The sequence below is a fragment of the Aptenodytes patagonicus genome, chromosome 24 (genome assembly GCF_965638725.1).
Source record: "Aptenodytes patagonicus chromosome 24, bAptPat1.pri.cur, whole genome shotgun sequence".
In the NCBI taxonomy this organism is placed as follows: Eukaryota; Metazoa; Chordata; class Aves; order Sphenisciformes; family Spheniscidae; genus Aptenodytes; species Aptenodytes patagonicus.
Genome location: NC_134972.1, coordinates 5,459,098 through 5,483,062, shown reverse-complemented (window position 1 = coordinate 5,483,062; position 23,965 = coordinate 5,459,098). Strand labels below are relative to the sequence as shown.

General features: G+C 49.7%; 1 protein-coding gene across 1 annotated transcript; it reads right to left on the bottom strand.

Annotated features, from left to right (window-relative positions):
• Window positions 1-221: 221 nt before the first annotated feature.
• ARHGAP25 (Rho GTPase activating protein 25) lies at window positions 222-22,394 on the bottom strand. The gene is made up of 11 exons (XM_076358959.1): window positions 22,187-22,394; window positions 16,596-16,789; window positions 14,173-14,260; window positions 13,628-13,747; window positions 10,794-11,001; window positions 8,154-8,286; window positions 7,100-7,173; window positions 6,397-6,518; window positions 6,010-6,209; window positions 4,909-5,492; window positions 222-4,326 (listed from the first exon to the last, which is right to left on the bottom strand). Exons 1-11 carry the CDS (start codon window positions 22,245-22,247, stop codon window positions 4,116-4,118), a joined length of 1,995 nt encoding a protein of 664 aa, XP_076215074.1. The 5' UTR covers window positions 22,248-22,394; the 3' UTR covers window positions 222-4,115.
• Between the last annotated feature and the right edge of the window lie 1,571 nt (window positions 22,395-23,965).

Below are 23,965 nucleotides of genomic sequence, written 5' to 3'. Positions count from 1 at the left end.
AGCCAAGCTAAAAAAGGAAAGTTACTATCATGCCAAAAATGCAGCTTTGATAAAATACGAGGGGATAAGTCAGCATAAGCGTGACTGGCTCGGGATCCAAAGAGAATAATGAGGGAAGGATAATTTTATGTTCTTGCCTCTCACGCCTACCAAACACTTGGATGCAATGAAGTGAATTCCTAAATGAATGCAGTAAATACCTGAGAACAGCGAAACAGATTTTTTTGCTCTAATGCAAAGAATGCTAGACAGTGAGTGCAGGGCTAAAATTATATCCTAAAAGATATCATACTTTCACCCCATAATGCATGATTTAACAGTTTTAGATGCATTCAGATCTGTGGTTTTAATTGCTCTAATTTGGAAAGCCATATCACATTTAAAGGGAGAGGAAAATCCTCAGTATCTTTTGTGGTTTATCCTACAGAGTCTCCCACCACCTTGAAGGGGATGCTCGTGTCCTCTGGCTGTGCAGTGTGAGGGCTAAGGGGCGTGAAAAACTGCCTTTTTGGCAGTTTCCAAGCCTACAGTGCCCAGGACAGGGTTGAAAAGGATCTTTCTACAGGGTTTTTTCTTTATTCTCTGTGATAGACAGTCTGTTGTACTTTTATATGATAGTAGTATTTTCACACGTTCTAAGTTATCCAGAATCAATGCTTAAAGCCTGCTGAGCTGAAAAGCAGCCATCAAACAACCCTCCATGAGTTTATAATGCCCCTTGCAGCACAGAGGAACAGCAACCCCTGCTTCAGGAACAGGATAGACTTTCTCTGCTACTCCTTCCCCAAAAAGCTTCACGGCTTGGCTGCAAAAAGAGAGGGAGGAAGGAAATGTAGGTCTTGCATCAGTCAGTTTTTGGGGATCTTATGTTCTGGTGTCTCCAACAGAAGATCTGAAAGTGCATTAAATCCAGAGTAGGATTTGGGCATTGCCAGTACTCAGGTGTGGCTCTGGGCTTTGCGTGGCTGAGCCGAGAGGATATACCCTTGGGGTTGAAAAGGATGCAAAGTTTCCACAGGTCTGGCATGGGCAGATCCATGCTTTTCTGTCTCTGGAAAAAGCTCACTTTTTAAAAAAGGAAAACCCTCCTTATCTTACAGCACCCAACAGCAATACCAGCTCATACAATGCCCATGTTGCTCCCTGAGGCTGCTCGCTCCCCCCATGCACTTAGGAATTTCCAGCCCACCTGACCTCTATTGGAAAGTCCATCTTTTAAATATGACCACTATAAACACTCCAAAGTTTAATGGGCAGAACATCTTCAAAGAAGTTACTCTGATCTTCAGAAACAGTCATGGTTTGATAGAGGTTGTTTTGCCTATCTGCAGCGGAAGTGGAGGAATGCACAGTTTATACTAAACTAACGTGCACTTGTCCTAATCGTGGAGACTTCTGAGCCTCAGCCAAGCCTTTTCACGTCATTACAGTCTACTGTGGGCTGTGAAGGAATTATTTGCCTCTTCACACTTTTGATCTTTCCAGAAAGGAGCGTGTGGCATTTCCAGCCCAGATGTTCACAACGTTTCTTCTAGACCTGATGGAGAAGTTCCTCCCTAAATGACTCCTGAGCCTCATGCCCAGATTAGTAATGAGTTTCTTGTAAAGGTAAAAAATTAAATAAACACGGAAGCAGCTCTGTCAAGGTCATCTGAAATCACAGAAAAGAATCATGAATGGGAACAGTTGCTCTGAAATGATGGCAGGCAAAATGCATCTCACAGGCACTTTGGAAACCTCTTGATCTGAGTGTTGGGAAGATGTGCGTCCCATAGGTGCATGGTGGGAACTTTGACTTGCAGCACCAATGGTGTTAGTGGTGCTTGAAAGAGACTTCAGGAGACAAGAAATGTGTCGTCTCAGGATGCGGTAGCGTGTGGGACATGCAGGTGATGGGGAAGGTGAGGTTTGGGTAGCTCCTCTTTGAAGGTGGCTAAGCCTGGTGGAGGCCACGCTGCCCTCCTTGGGGCTCTTCTCTGTGATGCCCATCCCTCTGCAAGGCTGTGGGCTGCGAAGCTCTGCACCAGCAGGTCCAGGCCCGCTGGTCCAATGCAAAGAGGTGCCGTGATCCTTGCTGAGATTTCAAATTACCAAGTTTCAGATTTGAAACATTTTAATCAGATTTGATCATTGCAAGAGCAGAAGACCTTGGCTGTGGGACCTCTGGAAGGCGCTGTGCTTTTGCAGTAGCCCCATACAGTAACCCCATGCAGGCCTCCAGAAAAAATTAATTCCCTGGTGTGAAGGTTTGTGGGCAGGACAGTGAGGAGCTGTGTAGTCTCTGGGGATTCTATGGAAAGAAAAACCACCTGGAGTCAGAGCCTATAGGTCGAATGAGCTATTTATGGGTCGGATTCTTAAATGCAGCTCAACTTTCACAAACCTTTCCTTTACTTGTACTTTATGCCCACAGCTGAGCAAAGGTGGATTCAATACACCAGGCTGAATCTAAGTTTGAGACTAAGGAGTCTAGACTCAGTTTTAGGGCTAGGCAAGCCCCCCCAGCAAGGCTGATAGCAGCGAGTGCTGTATACCCAATATTGACTTTTATTCTCTGATAACATTTTCCTGCTCCCATCTCCCTTTTCTTCCCCCATAGTTTCCTCTGTGTCCCTTTCTCTCACCAGTTCGTTTTTCTTTGCAGGTTCTGCCAAGCAGGTCTGCAGCCTGTCTTGAGCTGAACTTTTGCACCACCAAAGCCAAGTCCTCAGTAGCAGTAATCCAGTGTTGTTGCATTAACTTCACCGTGCTTGGCACAGAGCCACGTGTTTGGTCCTAGACATCTTGCTTCAAAACTCCTACAGATCTCTGTGTTTTTCCCTTTTCTGTTCCCATGAAGGCTCTAGGCTGGGCTGAGGCTGTGTGTTGCTGTTCCCCTTCCTTAATATAAATGAGGAGTGAAAGGTTTTCTTGCAGAGTCCTGTTATTTTCTTTCCGACACCAAAAGCTTCAGCAGCGTCGTGGTACTGCTGGAAGGGCAACTTGCTAGCAGGCAGTGAGAAAACAAGCAGACAAGTTTACAAATAGCCACACTGGCACCATGAGACCTTCGGGTCCAGTTAGTCTTTACGCTGATGGCAGCAAGTGACAGGGAGAGACCCAGCATCATTGTTGGGGTGCAAATCCAGGTTTCCACTGAGGTGGCTGAGGAAATCGTGTTCTATGCTGATGAAATGATGAAAAACAAAAGTGGAGGTGGTAAATAAGTCCAAATCTGTTATTCTTTGAAAACTGTCCATGAGGAAAAATGCAGAAGCCCCATTTTCTGTACTGGGTAAAGTTGCTGATGGACTCCCTCTGCACAAAGAGCTCTGTGTATGGATGTGTGAAAGTGCTCTCCAAAGCCTCGTCAGCGGCTGTGCTGGATTTATATACACATGGCTATAAGGAACAGTGATTTAAAATAACTGAACAGCCTCTTAACTAAAGCAGTTTTTATGATATTGTGATTTTATACCTGGAGCCTTGATATCGATGGGTTTGGCACAGCACGGCGAGTGATGCTGTATGAGACCTCTTCTCAGTGGACCTGACGGGCTGTCTGGGCTTCTCTTGCTCTATAAGAGCAATAATCAACTGTGTGTGTTAATGTGAACATCTCAACCGTGGTGCTGACAGCATTTGCAGCCCACCATCCAGGCACACTGCGTGACGGGCTGTGCCACCCCAGACCTCAGGGCTTTTCTGTCTCCCCGGATCCCAGATTTTTGTTCCACTCAGAAGCACTGTGGGTGTCTCCAACAAGGAGCCAGCCGGCTGGCAGGAGGGATGCTTGCTGGTTTATTGTTGTAAAGGCATAATGTGTCCTTAACCTGAACTCCTGAGTGCAAGATATTCTGACTGAGCAGCAAGAAGTATTGGCCTGTTCTACAGGTAACTTGAGCAGCTGAAAGAGGAGTTGAAAAAAACACACCAAAAAAGCTAAAGAATTTTTTTGAAATTTCCTGTTTCAGAGCATAAACCAGCCTCTAACTTCTGGGCTCCTTCCTCCGAACCAGCCTGCGGTCAGTAGCAGAACACCAGACGATACAAGTCCCTGGCTCTGAACCTGCTTGGCAATTCCTGTGGATTCATGCAGCTCCATTTTACGTCTGTGCACAGCTTGGTGCCTTCTCCTAGTTGGTTTTGGCATCAGTTTTGCTTGTGGATTTAGTTAAGTTTTTTATCTCCTCCTCAAGCATCTTGTTTTTCTTCTCCATGTCTTCCCGTAAGCGCTCCACGTTCATCAACTTCAGCTCCAGTTCCTCAGACTTCTTCTTCTCCCTCTCAATGTCCTGATTCAGCCTCACCACTTTGGCCCAGACTTCATAGTTTTCCTTCTCGAGACTGCAAAGAGAAACGGAGCATGAAAGGATTGGATCGGAAGAGTGCCGTTTGGCTCCTAAGGAGTCTGCCCTCTGTGTCATTAAGCAATAAAATAAGCCAGAGGTTCTGTCCTGATCCCCTGACCCTCAATGGCCACATAACACGATGCAATAAAACAATACATGTGAAATATAATAATATGATAACAATATGTGAAGCTATAGTAACACTGATGGATACAACTAATAATGTAATAAAGCTACTACTGAATTCTGGATAGTATAATAGTACAATATTGTAGTAATAACAAGAATTATGACAGTGTAATTACTGCAGAAACATTATAGTGCCATACAATGATGTAATAAGAACTATAGAGTATTAATGTTGTAGTAATATAACATTAGCAACTATGTCATGAGAGTACAGCACACGAGCATTGACTTTTAGATAGCCTACTATAATACTATATTTTATCATTAGTCATTACTATAATATACTGTATAGTATCACTGGTGAATAAATCTGTGCAGTACTGGTGTTGTAATAACATGAGCTGAAGACTACATACTCTCCAGAAAGCAGCACTGTGCAGCGCGTTACCTTTTAATTTGTTCCTCGTAATCATTTTTCTGTACCTCCATTTCTTTTTCCAGCTTCAGGATCATGTTTTGCAGGAACTCCCTGCTCTCCTGATCAGGCTTGGAGACCTCGGCAGGGCTGCTGGTGGGACTGGCTGTTTCCTTTGGCTGACGGCTGGGACTGGGGCAGCGTAGAAATTCCTTATCAGAGCTGCTGCTTGAAGGGCTGGGGCTGGAGCCGTTGCCTTCCCCACTTTCTGCCTGGGAGGTAGGAACGTTATCGTAGGTCGAAGCCCGGTGAAGGTCAAGCAGCTTAAAAAGATCATGAGACAATGTTCTCTTATGTCCGTCGGGGACCACGGAGCGCATGCTGCTCCTGGGGGAGCTTTTCCAAAAGTCACTGGCAAATATGTCATTTTTGTCACCGCTGCCTTTCTCCTGCGGAGAAGCAGCTGTCAGGGAAGATTTCCTGTTAGGTAAAGTCTGAGTTCTTTTCCTTGACTGCGTTTTCCACATTCCCAGCGTATCTTTGGACCCATTATCTTCTCTGGGTGCACTTGAGCTCGCAGCTGGTCCGGGGGCACTGCTGGAATTCAGGTCATCTCTCTGTAAAACAGAGCCGTGGCATTAGGACAGCCTCGTCCTGCTTTGTGAGCAGAGACAGGTTGCAGAGACTGCTGGGACTGCAATATTTACAAAAGGCACATTTTAACACGCTAACAGGAATGGCCACAAGTTTTCCATAAAAAATTATTTTGGCTTGCACTGTGTTTTCCATTAAACAGAACTTTTTGCAGAGATTCTTTCGTTCTGAGAAAAGCCTTTAATCCTCAATGTTTTCACTTCACCAGCATGAACTGAAAAGATTTCATCTATTCTGCCTTTTAGCTAAAAAACTTTAGGAGTTTTCATTTTTCCCAGAACAGTAGATTTTCCACAGGAAATTGGAAAATTTATCTACATCATTTTCCTGATGTAGGTATTCCAGGAATGACAGTTACAGCTCTTTACCCTATTAATAGCAAGCACTCTCAGTGGCTTGCTGACCTGTTAGATCCCATAATAATTAATCACACATTTATGAAATTTATGTTTTATTATTTCTGTGAGGATCTAGTCTTACCATTTGCCTTTGGATCAAGCTCTGCGCCCTGGGCACCACAGGGTCCTCTGCAGAATCCCAGCCCACAGAGCTGCGAGGGATGGGGGCCTTCTTGTCATTTTTTTGGGCAGGTGGGGAGGGCAGCACATCCTTGGATGGGGGAAAGAGGTCTGCATGGTCACTTATCATCACAGTCATGACTTTCTGGATCTGTGGCGTGCCTGGAAGAAATTAGAGATCTGTCAGCGGCAAACCCAATGCGATGGGCTTTCTTCCACCCACACTTGCATTTTCTGGTTGGTCTTCTGGTGTCCAAAATGGAGATGCACATAGTAATGCGGGTGAAGACAAGGAGGATTTCAGCACATCAGGTGCCCCTATGCCAATTATTCCAGGAGTCCCTTTTACCTCTCATAATAATTGCAGGATCTTCTATCTTGGGTCTGATGAGGTTCACGCCAATCACTGTTGCCAGGTTATCCACACTCATCTTGTTGACACTAGAGTTCAACTGTATTTCGTGTAGAAACCTGCCAGAATGCAAGGGCAAATATTTCAAGTCAGAGAAGGAAGACTGCAAAAAGCCTTACACACCCACTGGTATAAAATCCTGATTAATCCATCCAGCTTTTCCTCTAAGTCCCAGGGACAGAAACAGATAGTTGCCTTAAAACTGCGAACTGGAGCTGGGTCTTACTGGTTTCAGTAGAAAAACCACCATGTGATGAGCTGCTCACCCAAAAAAAAAAAATCAAAAAGGAAAGGAAAACCCCCATCTAATATTTAAAAACCACAGAAAAATCACCCAGGCTGGGTGAAACCTGACAGTTTTGTTGCACAAGGCTTTGTCTAGAAAAACTACATCTGATTTTAGTTCTCAGGGATTCATAAGTGAGTTTTAGGGTAGGCATTTATGCTCAGACATTGTCAAGGTGTTTATCTCCATGGCTGAAATTTTCCCTTTACAAAAGTCAGGATCTGGTGCCTCGAGGGAAACCAAAACACGGCTTAAGAGGGCTCTCTCTAGAGGAGTCAGCCTCAGCATTTGGGATGATATTTCTCCTCACCAACACCAAATCTGAGCTGTTTATACCTTGTGCAGAGCACTGACCTGCAGATATAGCTGAGGAGGTTGTAGCTGTCTCTGGGAAGGAAGGACAGTTGCTTCAGGAGTTCCTGATGGCCCTAAATGCAAGTTAAGAAATAGCTCTAGAAAGATTCACAGATGTATAGGGACTCAAGAGTGGCTCTTGGTCACTCCATCCATCCCTGTGTGGTCTCGCCTCTTGGCATTTGCTCACCTTGGAAATTACATTTCTCCGGCAGACCAAGCATGGACATGGACAAGTTTTTGTACAGCACTCGGCAAGAAGAGGCAGCCCATTGCCTGGCACTGCTGCTGCCACAGCAGCAAAGACCAGGGTCCCTTCCATCCCACCACCTGTGTGATGAGCTCTTCGGAAAGACCTGATCATGCCTAATCTCCTTGCGTTTCTTGTATATAAACATTTAGGACATTTTTAACCCCAAAGATCCTGAAGTGAAACAACCTACAAGAAACATTTGCCCTTGGAATATGGGACTGAACACTGCAGTTCACAGAGCTCATGCTACCAAGGGTATCTGCCTTATTTTTTTGTGTATAGGAACAGCATCCGTGAGTGGGTTTTTTTGCAGTGGGGGGGCTTCTTTTCCACCAAAATATATAGTTAGGAAAAGACAGTTCCCATCTGTTTCGCACTTCTCCCTCTCCCAATTCCCCACTTCCTTCCTTGGTCTCACCCAGAGCCCTCGGCCAGCTCTGCTCGCAGCTCAGGCTGATGGAAGCTGCAGGGGGTTGTGTTTCCTTCCTCTCTTGGTTTTCATACTCGCTGTTTGCTGCAAGGGCTCAACGAAAAAAGGTGCTGAGCAGTTCTTAAATCTGCTCCAGAAATTTAAGCTTTAAAATGGATAAACCCATGTTGTCAAGTTGGGAAACCCCCCCTAGCTTTGGGAGATTTTCTCTTTTTAATCCCCCCCCCCCCCCCCCCGATTTCAAAGCTCAGTAATTACACAGCTTATAAAGCACAGCTAAATATGCACGCGGCATCTTAAGCTCACAAAGCCTTGGCCCTGAAATACAGCTAATTTTAAGGCCAGAAGGAGAGAAATTAATGCATCTCTACCTTTCTCTCATCTGTGTCCAGCGCCTGACCGCACAGCAGGAAATCCTCATACTGCATCCAGGGTACAACTGGCTCAGGCAGCTCCCGCAGGTACAGTTTGAACAGAGAGGCCACGGTGTGCACATCCGTATCCCTGCAACGTGCAAAGAGCCACTCACATGAAACTCGCACCCAGCTGGTGAACAAACCCTACCCTGCTCCGGGAGCATGAGATTGTATTTAAGCTCCGGGTATAGATGCAGGAGAGAGAGAGAGAGAAAAACAAGGAGGCCAAACCAAGCTGGAGAAATCCATAGGGCACCCCAAGCCAGGGAACGGCCCCGGCTGGTGGGAAAATAAATGCTTGGTGGAGATTTTTCCCCACCGTGGGGCTGGCAGGTCCCCAGTGTTCATACCCGGGCTGAGCCTTCCCAGCCTGCGTTTGACTCATGAGGGTTTGCATGCAAATATCGTCTGGTGTTCACAAGTTTGGCAGGCACTCCCCACTCTGTGCGGAGCTGGCGAAGCTTGCCTGGGGTTTTTAAGATTAACAGCAATTACTGAAGATGTTCTGCCGGGACAGATGTTTGCAGCTTTGCATACCATATAGTTTACATTATGTCAAAAGGACACTGTCAAGATCGTAAGCCTCTAATTTGACCTACCTTGAAGTCGCTAAACTGTTATAAACTTCTAGCAAAAATCCCCCAGGTCATTTATTTTTAGGATTGGTTGGGGTTTTTAAAATACTATTATTTTTAACAAACGCACATAACCGTAGAGGAATTTTTTCAGAGCTGTATTTTTGTAGGGCCTATAAATACACACCATTAGGCATCCTGGATGCCTGGGCTGCAATAGCAGCTTTCTAACGCTCCCCACTCAATCCTGCTGTGTTTGTGCGCACAAGTGTGCCTGTGCAAACCCAAACAGGCTGCGAAGATGGCACTGAAGGTCGAGCCAGCATCTTGCAGCATTCAGGTCACTGGAAACGCCATTATTTGCCTTCCTCCTCCCTAAGAAAATGTTTTGGTTGAAGGGCATGGGGGTTGCAGTCGCCCTGAGATCACCGCAGCAATGCTCATACCAAACCCTGCAGCACAGGGTTAACATCGCAGGGTGCTGGGAAAAGGGCCAAACTCCCTCGCCATGCCTCGCTGCAAAACACGGTTCGGGGGGAAAAAAAAAAGGCTTCACCTTCCTATGACCCCCATACAGGTTAGAACAGGAAAGCTCTCAGCAGGACTCCGGCACCCAGAAAGCAAGAAATATTCAGCTGCAAAACCAACAGCCAGGGTGGTTCTGCTTCCAGAGCAGCCGTGGCTCTACCTTGCACAGCACAGGGATTATTTAGGTAAAAGTGCTGTGGTTTTTCCTAACAAAGCTGCATAAAGATAGGTAAAGTAGGAAAAGGTTTGTGGCTAGGGACAGGCCTGCTAATACAGAGGCAAGGCCCCTGCACTCCGCTTAGGCAAACTGTTTTGCACAGAAGTCGAGGGAAGGTCCTGGGTTTGGGTGCTCCCCTCCCACACGCACCCCAGATTTTGCCGGTGGCTCTCAGAGCTCAGGTGATGCCACATGGGGCAGCTCCCTGGGTCTGCATAGATGGGGCATCACCACGGCCGGTATCAAGCACCTTCATACACATGCAGCAGCCTGGGCACTCCTTGTCGCCATTATGGTAGACAGGGCAGGGCAGGAATTAAACCAAAAAACCCTCACTTTAGATGCCACGGAGAGGCAGGACCCACTTTTCCTTTATCCCAGCACAGGGGTCATTGCTTTCACCAGCACAAACTGTCGGATAAAGCCCCAGAGCAGCCTGCACGAGTGAGCAGGGGACGCTGGGCAATGCCTTATGCAACCGGGGCCGAAAGCAAGGGGTTAAACTCTGACTTGGGGCTGGGGACAGGTCGAAAGCTCTTTAGAGATAATGAGGCATCTGCAGGGGCAGCTGGTCTGTGAGACATCAAGGGAGGGCTTTATAAAGGGATGCACCAGGGGTTTACCTTTCTTCTCTCATTTTGCATAGGGCATGACGGAGGTAGCAGTAGCAAATGTCTCTCTCCAAAGCCTCTCTGCAACCTACAGGCAGGGACAGGTAGCGCCCTCAGCTTTAGGGAGTTTGCCATTTCCTCTTAGTCCTGCAGAGGAAGGGGGTCAGGAGGACGCAGCCTTGCAGCAGCCAAAATCTCTCTCATCTCTTTATGGCGTTGAAGGGAAAAGCAACAGGAGGAAAATATCATAGCTATGGACTGGCAGGGAAAGAAATAACTTCTACTGTGTGCATTAGGGTGTTGTCTGAGCTTATTTGTGATCCTCTACTTGCTCTCCTTTCTCTAAACTTCTACCCTTAGCTGATGGGCTATGTAGGCTCTTCCTTTTGCCTCCTTCCTTGGCTGCTCCTGCAAATGATAATCGCTGCGTGGGGCCAGGATTTTCCTAAATGCTTTCCTTTATTTCCATGAATCTCATCTCAGCACCCTCTGCTTCTGCTTTTGCCTCCATTTGGGGTTTCTGCTGAACCTTCTCTCCTTGCCAAGCCCTTCTGGAGGCTCCAAGTTTCCTGCAGGGCACTGCTGGGCTCTCTGGGGCTGCTTTTCCCCAGATTTTGGGGTGTATGAGACCTAGTTGAGTAGGAGAGGGGGAATCCAGCATTACCGGTCAAATGATGGCCTTTCTCCAGCATCGAACGCGTCCCTGAGCTGTTTCACCAGGTTGTCCTGGCCGGGGAGGCGGAAGATGCCCTCCTCACTCATGCCGTGCTCCCGGATGAACTCAGCACACTTCTGCACCAGGATGGGGACCTGGTGCTGCCCGAATTTCTGCTCATAGGCCATGGTCTCCGCCAAGCGCTGGCCGAACACCGCTAGGGAAAGGACAGAGAGGTTAGAGGAGCCCAAAAGCTTTGCTAAAGGCACATTACCTGTCAAAGGGCATCATGCAAATGTAACAGTGCCTGATTTTCTGATAGCATAGGAGCTACAAGAAGTCTGCAAACTGGGGGAAAGCAGAACTTCTTCCAAAGAAATAATAGCAAAATGAAACCTCGTTCCTCCTCCAAATAATTAACAGTTCTCAAAATGATTAAGACCAAGTAGTGAGCCTCATTTTTTGCCACACTGCTTGCCTGCCTTGGAGCAGGGTGCTGATACAGAGGGAGACAGGATCAGCAAAAAGGCTGATGCGAGGGCACAGGGAGAGAAGGCAAGCTCATTACACAAACCTGAAGGATATAGAAAGCACAGGAGACCACCAAGAAAAGCACCCTTGCAGAGATTTGGGGCTGGAAGTCTTACTGATTTAGTTGCTTTTCTTTCCCCTCCCCTCTCCTCTCACCCTCCAGAAACTCCCCTGTGCAAAGAGCGGTATTTTGCAGCGGGTGGTACCTTTCCTTCGGAGCAATGGCTTTTTCCTCCTGAACTCGCAGCAAAAGAAGAGCTCGAAGGTGGGAAGGCAGCAGCCTGCATCCCAACTCTTCCTCCTTGGAGCCTGGGGCATTGTAAGGGCAGACAAATCCCAGCTCGAACTGGCTCTGGGATATTAATGGCAAAGGGTCCTATGGTCCTCTACCATATTTCTGCCCCAGCAGTGCCTGCGATGTGTTCACCTCGTGCTCTGAAGGCTGAAATAATCCCTGTGTACCTTCCAGATCCAGGAATATGCAAGTACACACTCTCATCTGGAACCATGAGGCTTGTCGGCACCTGCCTGATCATGGGGGTTTTTCATTTATGACGTGCTTACACTTTTAAATAATGAATATAAACCTGTCATTGTGCATAGTAAAGGCAAATAGCTTCCCCCCCACCACCACCCTCTGCTTTGGTAGCTGATAATGAATTGCTTATTTAACTGCAAGCTGGCAGATTTGTTAATTTGGGGATACTTCCCCAGGGCCAATGCGATGCCCATGCCAGCCCACCCGGCAGGTGGCTGTCATTCTTGGGGGGCAGCCAGACCTGCAAAACCCCTCCAAGATTTTGGAGATGCTTTTGCTGTTGCTTCACACTTTACAGCTGCTCTGCTTTTTGGCGTGCAACAAGCTCGCAACTGGCTGGGTCACAAGGGGCTGCTTCCAGGTGGGCTCTTGCCAAGACCTCCACCGTGCAGTGGGTTGCTTTAAAAGCACGTGTTGCCTCAGCCAAAACCCTAAAGCGTGAAGTTTCGGGGTCCATTAACCTGTGTATTGACATAAAATGCAGCTCTGTAGTATCTGGTTTCTCTGCTATCCTCAGGGCTCTTTGTACTACTATAAATTTACATTTTCTATCCTATAAGGTCATTCTATCTAGCTGGAAGAAACTGGCAGCCTCCTAAGTTTAAGCAAGGATCAGATGCGGAGTTGTTATTAAATATTAGAGCCAGGTGGGGCAATGCCCTGAAAATTTCTGGCTCATGCAATCCTAATTTCAGATGAGTAATGCTGCCTGCCCCAGGGCACAGCATGTTTCAGTTTTGAGGCAGAAAACACCAGGGTTGCGGACAAAAAACAGCTGTGTCGTCATTTAGGTGAAACTTATCTGTGCCTATGGCAGGGTCACAGTGAAAAAGCTCAAAGTGGCAGCGCCTGCTTGCTTCTGAACTGCTGCGATTTATATTGACACAGGAGCTGTGGGAGACCAGAGCTTCATCTTGCTTGTCTTAGAGAGCTGAAGGGTATGGACCCTACAGAAAATTATATAAATAATCAGGGCAAAGCACAGAGGGAAGGAGGCTCAGGATCACCATCCAGGTTAGTGCTCTTTTGGGAGAGAGCTAAAGAGGCTCCCAGCCCTGTTTCATGGGTGGATCGTGCTTATAGGAGTTCATCCTTATAGGAAAAGTCTGGATAGTTCATCCTTACAGGAAAAGTGGCTGGAGTGACCTTTGCTGCTTCCTTTGCGGGCTTCGCCTGTGGTGGCGAATTTACGCTGTGCTCCTTTCTGATCAATTCATGTTTTATACTTCCCTGACCACAATTTTGTAATGGCATAAATGCATGCCCGAGGGGGTTGGAAGCAAGGATCCTGTCGCTGCAAGCCTTGCCTGCGCGTGGGGAGGGCGATTGCGTGGCCAGGGGCACGCTCTGCAGAGAAAATAGGGGCAGAAGGGCTGGGCTGAGCAAGAAAAGCTGGAAGCAAAGCAAAGCAAGGAAATTAGCAGGTGAAAGGCAGGATTTTTCAATGCTTTGTCCCTGAATACAAGTTGTTTTCAAGAACATTTTCTGGGGTCAATGAGGAAGCTTGCAAAAGAGGTTGAAACCAGCCCAGAAATCTTCATTCATGCTTGGCTGCCATTTCCTTAACACTGCCTATGTTTGCAGCAGGCCCAACACTGCAGAGTCTGCTCTAGGCGTAGGTTTCTAAGGCATTACAAGTTACAGTCACATTACAGCTTCATTTTCCAGTTTCAAGGATTTATGAGCCCAGCTTTGAAATCCTTGCACAAAAGTACTGCAGAGCACGAGATGGTAGGAAATCGCCTCTCCAAGAGCTGTCCCTGGTCCCCGTTACCTCCGGACGCAGACCCCAGCACTCGTCGGATGGATTTAATCCATTCCTCCATCTCAGACTGGGAATTAGCCATGAGCACGCAGGTGTCCTGCCCTGCCCGGTTCTGGTCTCCGGAGACCCCTGCAAAAAACATTTATGCAACATTTATAGAGAGGATTGGAGGAGAAAAGACACATTCTTGTTGGTTCTTTGCTAAATGCTTTTGGCTCCAAATTGCCCCATTAATGTCTATTTAGCTGTGAAATGAAGCAGCGCTCTTACGTTTCACCCTTGCTGAAGGCCTGCAAGAAAGGAACAGAAACTGCTTAACGTTGCAGCTTGGCAAGGCTTCTCATCATGGGACACGGGCACTGACGCAGGGCCTTCCTCCAGCCCTGACGTGTGAATATTGAAGGCAAGACATTAGTTTTCATGTGCAACACAGTGCTGTGGGGACCTTGAAAAGAAGTGGGAGCAAAAGGGCTGGCAAAATGGCTTGCCCAAATGATTTTGGGTGAACAGTCCAGCCCAAAAACATGCAATGAAGAGGAGTGAAGCATCCTCACCTGGGATGATTTCAAAGATAAATTTCCCTCCTTCCTCTGAGTTGCTGGCCACCTCCTTGATGGTGCTTCCCTGGAGAGACAGGCAACCCTAGGACAAAGCAGAGCAGGAGCTGTGAATACCCGTGTCACATCGCTGCGAGGCTGACGCTACCATGTGTCAGCACTGAGGATCGAAGTCCTTCTTTCAAACAGATTGCAGGAGCTGGTGGCCTATATATATACACATATATATGCTAAAAATGACTTTTCAAACAGTAAGGGGCACTTCTTAAATGCCAGTTTTTCTGATGAAGTGATTCTCAGAATGAGAAAACTGGTTATTTCGCTCTTTCCTTTTTTTTCCCTCCATTCTCATGGTTTTTTTAAACTCTGTTGGGAGTGGGAGAAGAAAGTACAAAGGAGAAGGGACTTGGCAAAACACCGGAGCACCCTGTTTCTGCTGCACCAGAGCAGGAAAACTGTTCCTTTAACACAGCATCACTTAAAACCAAAAACCAAACCCAACGTTTGCAGGAGAGGAGTAGAAAAAAAAGAAGAAAAAGGGAGGGGAAATAAAAAAGCAAAGGAGAAAACAGCCATTTGTTTTGGACCTTCCTTTCCCCAACCGTTGTGGCAAACACGGGCAGCTCGGTCCCTGCTGGAGGGGACGGGTGGGGAGCCACCGAGGCACGTGGGGGCCGAGCAGGCGTGTGAGTCAGCACCGGAGGCCTCCCGGGGCAGGAAATGAAGCTGCGCCATAGAAATGAAGTTTCTCAGCGATTTCAGCCTCCTGAAAGCCACGGGGCTCCTGCGAGCAGTGGGGACCGTCAGCGCTCCAAAAGCCTGAACTGCAGCTGTATCAATCGGAATCATTGACGGGATCAGAGAGGCTTGGAATGACTCGGGATGGTGCATCGGGGTCATGGCGAGAGCTGCCAAAAGCGCCAGGAATAGCAATAAGCTTTTTGCAGCACTTTCTGTTTCTGCATCCCATTTACAATCAGGGAGACTGCTCTTCCCAGTCACCCCTGAAACGGGGCAAAGCCAGAAATAGGACCTGGATCCCGCCGGGCTCAGCCCTGTGCTTTCATCCCGAGGATGTACCGATCGTCTTCCTCTTACCAGCATTTTCTATCTTGAGATTAGTTTTGCTACCAGTAACAATTTGTACAGAGAATGGCTTTTCCGGCAATGGGGAGGACCTTTCCCTGAAATTTCTCAAAACAAGGAAAAGATGGTGGATATTCAAAAAGTCAGTTACGGTATGGAGAAAATGGTTGAAAAACTAAAAAGTTATCCATATAAAATGGGAAAACAACCTGATTTCTTCCTGGCAAGTGTACTACAATGCATACCCTGAGAAATGGTTTGTACGGGTGAGACAGAGGGCTTGTTACAACCTGGAGGGGCTGAAGGTGGGATGATGCTGCCAGAGGGCTGCAGGCATCGGGCATCGGTGCAGACGTTTAAATCATGCCCAAGTGGGGGATCACACTCCTGTTTTGTGCAAAGGGTGGGGTGCACGTTGTGCTCTCCTGAGGATCTCAAAAAGCATCAGAACTGACATGCACCGGAGCGTTCAGCACATTTCAAGCCTTTTCCCTTAGAGGAAAAGGCAGCAGGGCAGGTTTCCTTTGGCCGCGCAGGGTGGACTGGGGCGGCAGCCAAATAACACAAACTGCATCTGTAGGTACCACTGAACCTTCTGCAAAAGGTGGGGCTGGGCCTGGATGGGATACAAACCCGGAGGCTGGAGAGAGAGAGTTCCTTTCCTTATCCCTCCAGCTGCCCTCTCCCTCATATTCAGGGACAAAGCATTGAAAAATCCTGCCTTTCACCCGCTAATTTCCTTGCTTTGCTTTTCTTCCAGCTTTTTTTGCTGGAAGAGGTCCTAAGGAAGCAGCTGCCTTTCGCTGTCATCTGTCCAGCCCACAGCCCTGCCGTGAGGTCTCTCTTGGGCAGATCCTCACACCCAGCCTATGCTGAAAGTCCTGCTTGGTTTTTTTCCTAAAAGCATCCTGTAAGATGCCTTTCCCGCCAAGTGCATGGCTGAAACCTCTTGCAAAGCTCCCGTCATCTTGCGCACCCATTGCTGCACCTCCCATCATAAAAATGGTGGTGTGCCGAGCTCTTTTTCTCCCCAGCATCTTTCTGTTGTCTTGGAGAATGATAGCAACTTTCTGGTTGGTAACTGTTGGGTTTTTTTCCCCAGCACCCTGTTGCTTGGGCACAGAGGGACCAAGCCCCCACCAGGGCTTGCAGGCACTTTAAGAATTTAAGTGCATAGATGATCCCGATCAGGATATCTCATCTCTATTACTGCCCAAAGGCAGAAAACCTCTTTAATACCCTACTCCAGACCCATCCCAAACCATTTCCCTACGAGCAAAGTTGCAAGAACGGGGGAGATTGAGGACTGGCAAAGCCCAGCGGCCTCGTCCTACCTGTGGTTTGACATCATCCTCGTCCTTGTAGTAGTAAAGCTGCTGGCCCTTAAGCACGAAGTACCGCTGCTGCCAGTTCTTGACGATGGAGCGCTGCTTTTTCAGCCAGCCAATCTTCAGGGGCCGCTCTAGCGGGTTGGGGGAGGCCGGCCGGGCGCCCACTGGCTCGCCGCTCATCACGCTCTTGGAGCGGGCTGCCAAGAAAAGAGAGGGGTGGGCTGGCGGGGATGCACGGGGACCAAGCTGCCAGCAGACCCACGTCCCCAGGGCCTATTTAAGCTACAACAGCAAGAGCAGCTCTCTGCCCCTCTGCCTGTGCTGAGCGAACTGGCTAGAGTTTTTAAAGGAAGTGGCTGCAGTATCTGTCAGTATGTGCTTCCTTCTTCCTGCGTGGGAGTAATTGTCTTGCAAGTGAGAAGAAAATCATTAGCTTTTTTTTTTTTTTTTTAATGGGAGTGTGTGTGTTTTTTTTAATGCCCACCCCAAACAGCCTGCAGCAGCGATAGCAGAATGACCCAGCCTGGCTTGAAAAAAAACTCTTTGGAAATTGCAGTTTTGCTCTGGGAGAGCGTTGCCTGGTGTTTCCGATGGGGCAGTTCTCACACAATGAGGTTGGAAAGTCTCCGAGGGGGGGAAAAAGTGCCAGCGTGGATTTACTGGCTGGGCAGAGCAGCGTCCCCTGTCCCCTGTTTGCATTGCGTAGACGAATCCCACTGGTGCCACTGACCCGTGCCAGGGACCGGCAGCATGGTCCTGTGGCATCTCTAAATGCTTCTGTCATAGTAAATGCCTTGGGAGGGATCGTTTCCAGAAGGGACGCTTCGATTTTTGCCTCTGGACCAGGCACTGCGGGACCCCAGTGCCAACCCACCTGGGTAGAGTTAGCATTTATGGTCGCAGAATTATATGACGCCAGGGGAATTCAGCTTCACTGGTCTCTGCACATGGTGATTTCCTCAGGTCTTATGTCTCCCCTGCTAAAACGGAGCTGATGGCACCTGGCTGGGTCCTGCGCGTGAGGGTGGTGCAGGATTCGGGCCCCTGAGCCCAGCAGTGTTTGCTGGCAGAGGGCACCAAGCCAAGCCAGGGCCGTGAGGGAGGCCTTGTGCAGTGCTGTGGGACGGGGGGAAGCTGCGGCGGCGCCGTATCTCTGCCCCCAGCTGCCCGCTTTTCCCCCGAGCTGGTCAGCGGAGCAGAGAGCTGCAAAAGCTGCATTAGATACGAGTGTCGATGAATCCTGGCATGGACCTGAGTGCAAAGGACAAGCTTAAAAAAGTAGAAAATTAAAAATTTTCACGAGGCCACTGCCTTGTAATGTTTGGGACCGGGGGCATCTCGCGCCTGAGCGGGTGGTCCCACTGCACAGACACCCACAGGGAGCATGAGCCTACAAAACCTTTTGCACTCAGTGCCGAGCAGTTAGCAGTTGCTTCAGAGGTCAGGGGTGCTGCAGTTCAAGAGCGTGCGCAGCTTCCCCTTCTGAAATCCCCTGGAGCAAGAAACCCCGTTGCGTTTTGCCTTCATCCTTTGGGGCCAGGCTTGGGTAGAGCGCTCTGACCTCACTTCTCCACTACAAACCTGTTACGGGATTGCAGATCCCCTTCCAAAAATCAAAAAGGATTGTGAATCCGAAAATCAGCCAAGTGAGGATGCTGCTTGTATCTCAATGCATGCTGATGTGGGATGCCCCCTGCAGAGGATGTGGTTGTAAGCAAGGACCTTCGAAAGGGATTTGCCAGCCAGCTCCCCTGAAAAATGCTAGTCGTGGGGATTACCCTGATGCAAAAACCAAAACGGGGCTTCCAAATTGCACCTCAGGCTCAGGGCAGCTTCTTTGCTCTTTGCCAAAACATCTGCATTACTCAAATCTCATAAATATTAATATGATTCTCAGCAAACTGCTCACGAGCAGCATCGCTCCTCTCCATAAATCATGTCCCTTGATGTCTTGCAGCTGCTGCCGACTCCTCAGGGGTGAGGATTTTTGGGGAATGATCCGCAGGGGTGGAGCAGCCACCGGGAGCATGGAGGCTACTGGGTGCAGGGCGCTGCCTGCCTCCCGTGAACGCTTCGCTCTGCAGAAACCACACACAGCCCACTGCCAAAGAGCAAATCCCGAGTGGGCTGGCTCCAAACTAGCCCCGTTCTGCAGAAAGCAGCACTCCCACGAGCCAGCACTCTGATGCCTTCCCGAATTTTGCTGTGTGTTCTCCCGTCTCATCATAGGACCTCATCTCCCCCTCGATGAGACAGAGATGCTGGTATTCGTTCTGTTTAATTAGCAGTAATGTTTGCAGAGTGAGGTCTCCGTACCAAGCACCGATGACCACAAGGGCTTAACCTGAAGTGAAGCTGTTGCAATGCAGCTCGCAGGGTCCATACTCACACCCAAATGGGTGGAAATCAGGGCTGCGTCTCCATCCATCAGCTCCGTGTTCAGCCTTCCCCAAAGAGCTCAGCTCAGCCCAGCAGCACTGATATTCCAGCGGCACAAGTCTTGGAAGGAGAAATCATGTCTTTTATGAAAAATGCAATGTTTTACTATCTTTTATTGGAGATACTAATCTCCCTCTGAGATCATCACGGCTGCATCAGGGCTCTGCACCCTGGAAAGGAAGCGACCCGGCAGGCACTGCTACCCGGGGTTTCCTCCTGCTCTCAGCCTTGAGCTTAAATTGCCGGGTCCTTGCTGGCAATAAGGTTTATTCTCTCCCTCTTTGCAGCCTTTCCCAGGTGCGTAAGGAATGTGCATTCAGAGGGGTACACTTGGGTCCCCTTTCTTTAGCATCAGCCCTTCTGAAACGCCAGACTCAAGATGCAACCGGAGGCCTGTGCTTAGCGATGGCTTAGCCACGTTCGTGCACATACGTACGCACCGGTGTTGAACATGCAGATGTATTTTCCCTCTGCACGAGACAGCTCTCCCTGTACTTTGGGCTCATTTAAGGCCAAAATAACAGTTTGCAGGATCCTTCTTACCCACGAAGTGAGCACTCCCCAACAGCCATCCCCACCGCAGGGCTTGTGCGGAGGCGTGGGGAGGGAGCTGCTGTGGGGAGCTTGGCTTTGCAGACAGCGAGGCTATTTTTGCCCAGTGGAAAGTTTTCTGCATGTGCAAAACCAGAACTACCAAGGCTGCGGCTCCTTCCCTTCCCACTTTTCCAAGTTCCTACCTTTTGTGGCCAGAGCGATGCCCAGCTCACGTGCGATGACCAGCTGAAAATTTTATGCAGGGCTGGGGCAAAGCTTTTTCCCTGGCTCTCACCAGGGTGGTCCAGCACCTCCAATCATCTCCTCCTTCACCAACACATCCTTGCCGCGCTTGGCCCCGCTCCTCCTTGCCACTCTCACAGGGCGGGAAAGAGCCATTAAGAGCAAATGCATTTCCTGTGGTAACCGCCTCTGAAGTTGAATATTTCCTCCAAAACACCCTCATTCTTCCTCCAGCCCCGGGGACCAGCCGTAGCAGGGTGCCCGTGTCCTGCTGCCTGCTCCCCGAAAAGAGGAGCCCTGCCAAAGTGTGACTTGCAGGAGAAATTGCATTGGGTGCCACCGTGGTGTCCACATCGACGCTGGCTCCTGCCCCAAATCCTTGCCTTGGGCAAGAGGCCTCCCTGCCATCCTCTTTGCTCCTGCCCCACAGGAGGGATGTCAGGTACTTGCAATAAAAAAAAGAGTAAAAGCAAAAGTGCCACAATAGGTTTTGCAATGAAAATTGCAAATGCAATTTTCTCCTTCATTGAAATAAATAGCTTTGCATTTTTCTCAGCGTGAGGAAGCACACAGGAGCCGGCGTGCTGTCCTGGGGCTTACAAAAGCTACTTGTGCCACGGTGATGGCTGGAGATAAGGAGGGGGAAGTGTCCTGAAGCCGGGAGAAGCCAGTGAGGGCAGTGGTGACTAATTTGCAAATACTTTCCACAAGCAAGTCACATCCCTGCTGCACCCCTGATGACGGCAGCGGCTGGTCCCCGCAGCCAGAAACCCCGAAGCATGAGAAGAGTCGATGCACCGAGCTGTGCCCCAATGCTCAGGTCTCTGCGCGCGCACACACATACAACCCTCATCTCACAGGCTCGCAGCAGCTGCAACCGGCAAAAAGCACCCAGAATTTCATCACAAGCAGATTTTTCTTGAAAAAAAGCAATTCCTGGTAACAACACAGGTTCAAGCCTGGGCCCCGTCTCTACCCTCTCTGCTTCCCAGCAGCCAGCAGGGTCAGTGTCCCCTGGCCTTTTTTTCTCAGCTACCGATTGAATTTACCCACTTCTCCGCAGCCTCTGGGCAAAAAATATTAATTATCCTAAGAACGGGCAATGCAGAAATCCAGGATGCATCTATGATAACTATGTGGGGATTTCTCCACCGCTGTCCTGCAAACTGATGAGCACAGGTGATGGCACTGCTTCCTCTGTCCGCCTGCAAACTTCTGGACCACCCGGGGTCTCATCCTGCGCATCGCCGTGCATCGCCGAGCCCAGCCACAGCGGTGGCCGCCGGGGAGCAGCGGTGCTTCACGTGGGGCCTTGTGTGAAGTGAATGGTTTGGCCACCCCAATGAAAGCAGCTTCATATAGAAGTCCAAATTGCCTTTGCAAGAAAAATCCAGCCAGGATGACCTTGCAAGCTGACGCAAGGTGCGGGGAGGAAGAGCTCAGCACCACAGACCGGCTTGGTCAAATCTCTCTGCCGCAGGGAGAAATCAAGTTGCCAACGTGTGCCTTGACCATGTTTTGGCACCAGTGCCAGGACCGTGGGGGGCCTTTGCCTCAATGCGTGCACAAGGCTGGGTTTGTGCACCACTTCCTTGACCGCAGCATCCTCGCCCCCTAATCCCCTCCCTGGTTGCTTGACCCAAAAGCAGGCGTTGGCTCTGCCGTGATATTTTGGCCACAGAGCCCACCGTAGGGATCCCTCACTCCTTCCCAAAGGCATTCCGAAGTGGTTTTCCTGCTGGAGATGGATCCCATGGCGGAGGAGAGCCGTGCCCGGGCAGAGGCAGGAGGTAAGTCGGGAAATCACCCAGCGAAGCCGTCCCATGGCACAGAGCCCGGCATGGGTGTCAGAGGGCTCTTTACCACCAGTGAGAGGAAATCAATGACGTCGGGGTGGGCGAAGAAACCTGAGCAAGAGCGAGATTGCTTCCTCCAGCCTGCGCTGCTCCGGCCATCTGTCGGCCTGCACTTCACCTCCCGCGAGGCTTGCGCCAGCAGATTGAGCCCATGTGCTTTAAATCTCCCCCAAACCTGGATTCTGGGAGGGCAGCAGCCCCACGCTGCCACATCCCCCCCCGTTCCCCGCCCTACCAAGACAGCTGCTGCTCCAGCCCCAGAGCCAGAGCCCTGGCCGTGCTCCCACAGCATCCCTCGGTGACAACTTTGCAAATCACTTCTTGCAAATCATTTGCAAACCATCTGCTGTCTCAAAAGCGGTACCTGGGGGCCAGGTCCCCCCACCGAGGCCAGAAGCGGGTTCAGGTCTGGGCCGTAGCCAAAATCGCAGCTGGGCTTGGCCACAGGCACCCCGGCAGACCTGGCTTGCACCTGAAAGGCTGAAGAAGAAACAGAAGGGCATAAAGAAACAGTCACGGTACCTATTTTTGCAGCATCCATTTTCAGGTTGAAATCCCAGTTCCGTGGCAGCTTGAGGGACATTTTGGATCAGGAGGGGCTTTTCTTTTTCCAAGGGGGGGCTTGCTTAGGAGACGGGCTGAAACGAAGCTCTGCTAGTCCCTTGGGGATCCTGCGCCCCGGGTGCAATTCCCCCCACAAAGAGCAAAGGCTCAGCAAGGGTTGATTTGCCAACGTACTTCCTCCTCCCTCCTCTGAGAGCGGCTGTGAACAACCCCATAAAAGTACTTTCCTGCCCTGCTTTCCTGCAAAGCTCTCGTCTTGCTTCCCCACCGCCGCCGAGGTGATGCCGCCTTTTTTTGCTCCCGTTTGCTACCCCCTTTGGCTGATGCGGAGACGCAGCGGCCCGGCCCCAGCCTCCGCCAGAATGTGACTGCCCGGGGTTGCTCTCCGCGCGCTGCTTGTTGCATTTGAGGAAGTGGGTGTCCTTCTCGGTGCCGTTGGTGCACTAGAAAAGTGCTCGCTGAAGGACACGGCCCCGCATGGAGTTTTGGGAAATGTTTTGCTCAGGAGCAAGGCAGAGCAGGCTGTGGCTCAGGTGGCCACGGCCAAATGCCGCAGGATGGCGTCTCTGAATGTCCTAATGCATCCCCATGTGCACGGCCCGGACGACATGGGTGTCTTTTGCATTTTCTTGCAACTGCTGAATAATCCCCACAGCTGATTTAAGGTTTTTACACCCGCTTCGTAACCGGTACGAGCAAAATGGGGATGAAATGAGGCTGCGCTTGGAAAAAAGGCTGTGGGTATCGGAGCAGTGAGGGCCAGAGGATGTGGGCACAGACCCCACCAGGATCACCGGATCAAGCAAAGCCCCCTTCCCTGCTCACAACAGCGAGTATATCCTGTTTCATGTCATTTAATGCTTTTGTCCCTCAAAAGAAACAGCTGTGCATCCACAAAGCAGACTGCAATGCAATTAGACGCAGCTCACGAGACACAGGATAAATGCAGGGAAGGGTTGTTGCATTCACAAACACCCGAATGGAGCAAAAAAAACCAGCGAGGGCAGCTGCAAGACACGGCAGCGTGCCCCAAGGGGCTAACGGGGGGCTCCAGCCCCGTTGCCTCCCCCCCCCCCCCCCCCCCCGTACTGAGAAAGCCCAGGCCCTGCGGAGAGGGAAGTTGCCCTGAACAGAAGCAGAAACAGCGATGTGGAGAGTGCAAGCGGCTAAAAGAGGACACAGCCACCGGTTCCTGTTCTGATCTGCAGCCCAGGGTCATGCCTGGGATGCACCGAGCCGCTTGCAAAGGCTTTTTTTTTTTTTGTGCCGAAGCGTAAATTGAGGATGTGCCTCTCAGGGAAGGAGCTGGAGCCTGCGCTGACTGCCCGGTCGCAGCACAGCCAGGGTGGACCCCGGTGGGCTAATTTGGGTTAATCGCAGCTGAAAAATGAATTAGTTGCTTTGAGCAGTGACTGGAGCCAGCTCAGAGATCCCCGGCTCACATATTCCACTGCCAAAAGCCCAGGGAACATGATGGCGTGGAAAGCGGTGCTATCACAACGGAGCACGTACCCAAGCCTGAACTAGGTTAACCCCAATATCCTGCTTTGGACCCAAACTGCCTGAATTAACTCCGTTTCGGCTGTACCCCGAGCAAAGGACCCTGAACGAACCCTGAATTTAGCATCATTTTTTTTTTTCCTCTTCTTAATAATGTCTGCAGAAAGCTGTAGGAGCTCTAGGGAGTCACGCATTCTGATTCTTTTTCTCTCTTCAACCTGGTTTTTTTACGAAAGC

Excerpts from the sequence above, each read along its gene's own strand:
- ARHGAP25 (XM_076358959.1), bottom strand. The coding sequence starts at position 22,247 with ATGTCCCTCAAGCTGCCACGGAACTGGGATTTCAACCTGAAAATGGAT. Across the intron at positions 14,261-16,595 it reads AGGATGATGTCAAACCACAG|GGTTGCCTGTCTCTCCAGGG; the intron begins GTAGGACGAGGC and ends GCTTTGTCCTAG. Across the intron at positions 11,002-13,627 it reads GCTGGGGTCTGCGTCCGGAG|CGGTGTTCGGCCAGCGCTTG; the intron begins GTAACGGGGACC and ends TCCTTTCCCTAG.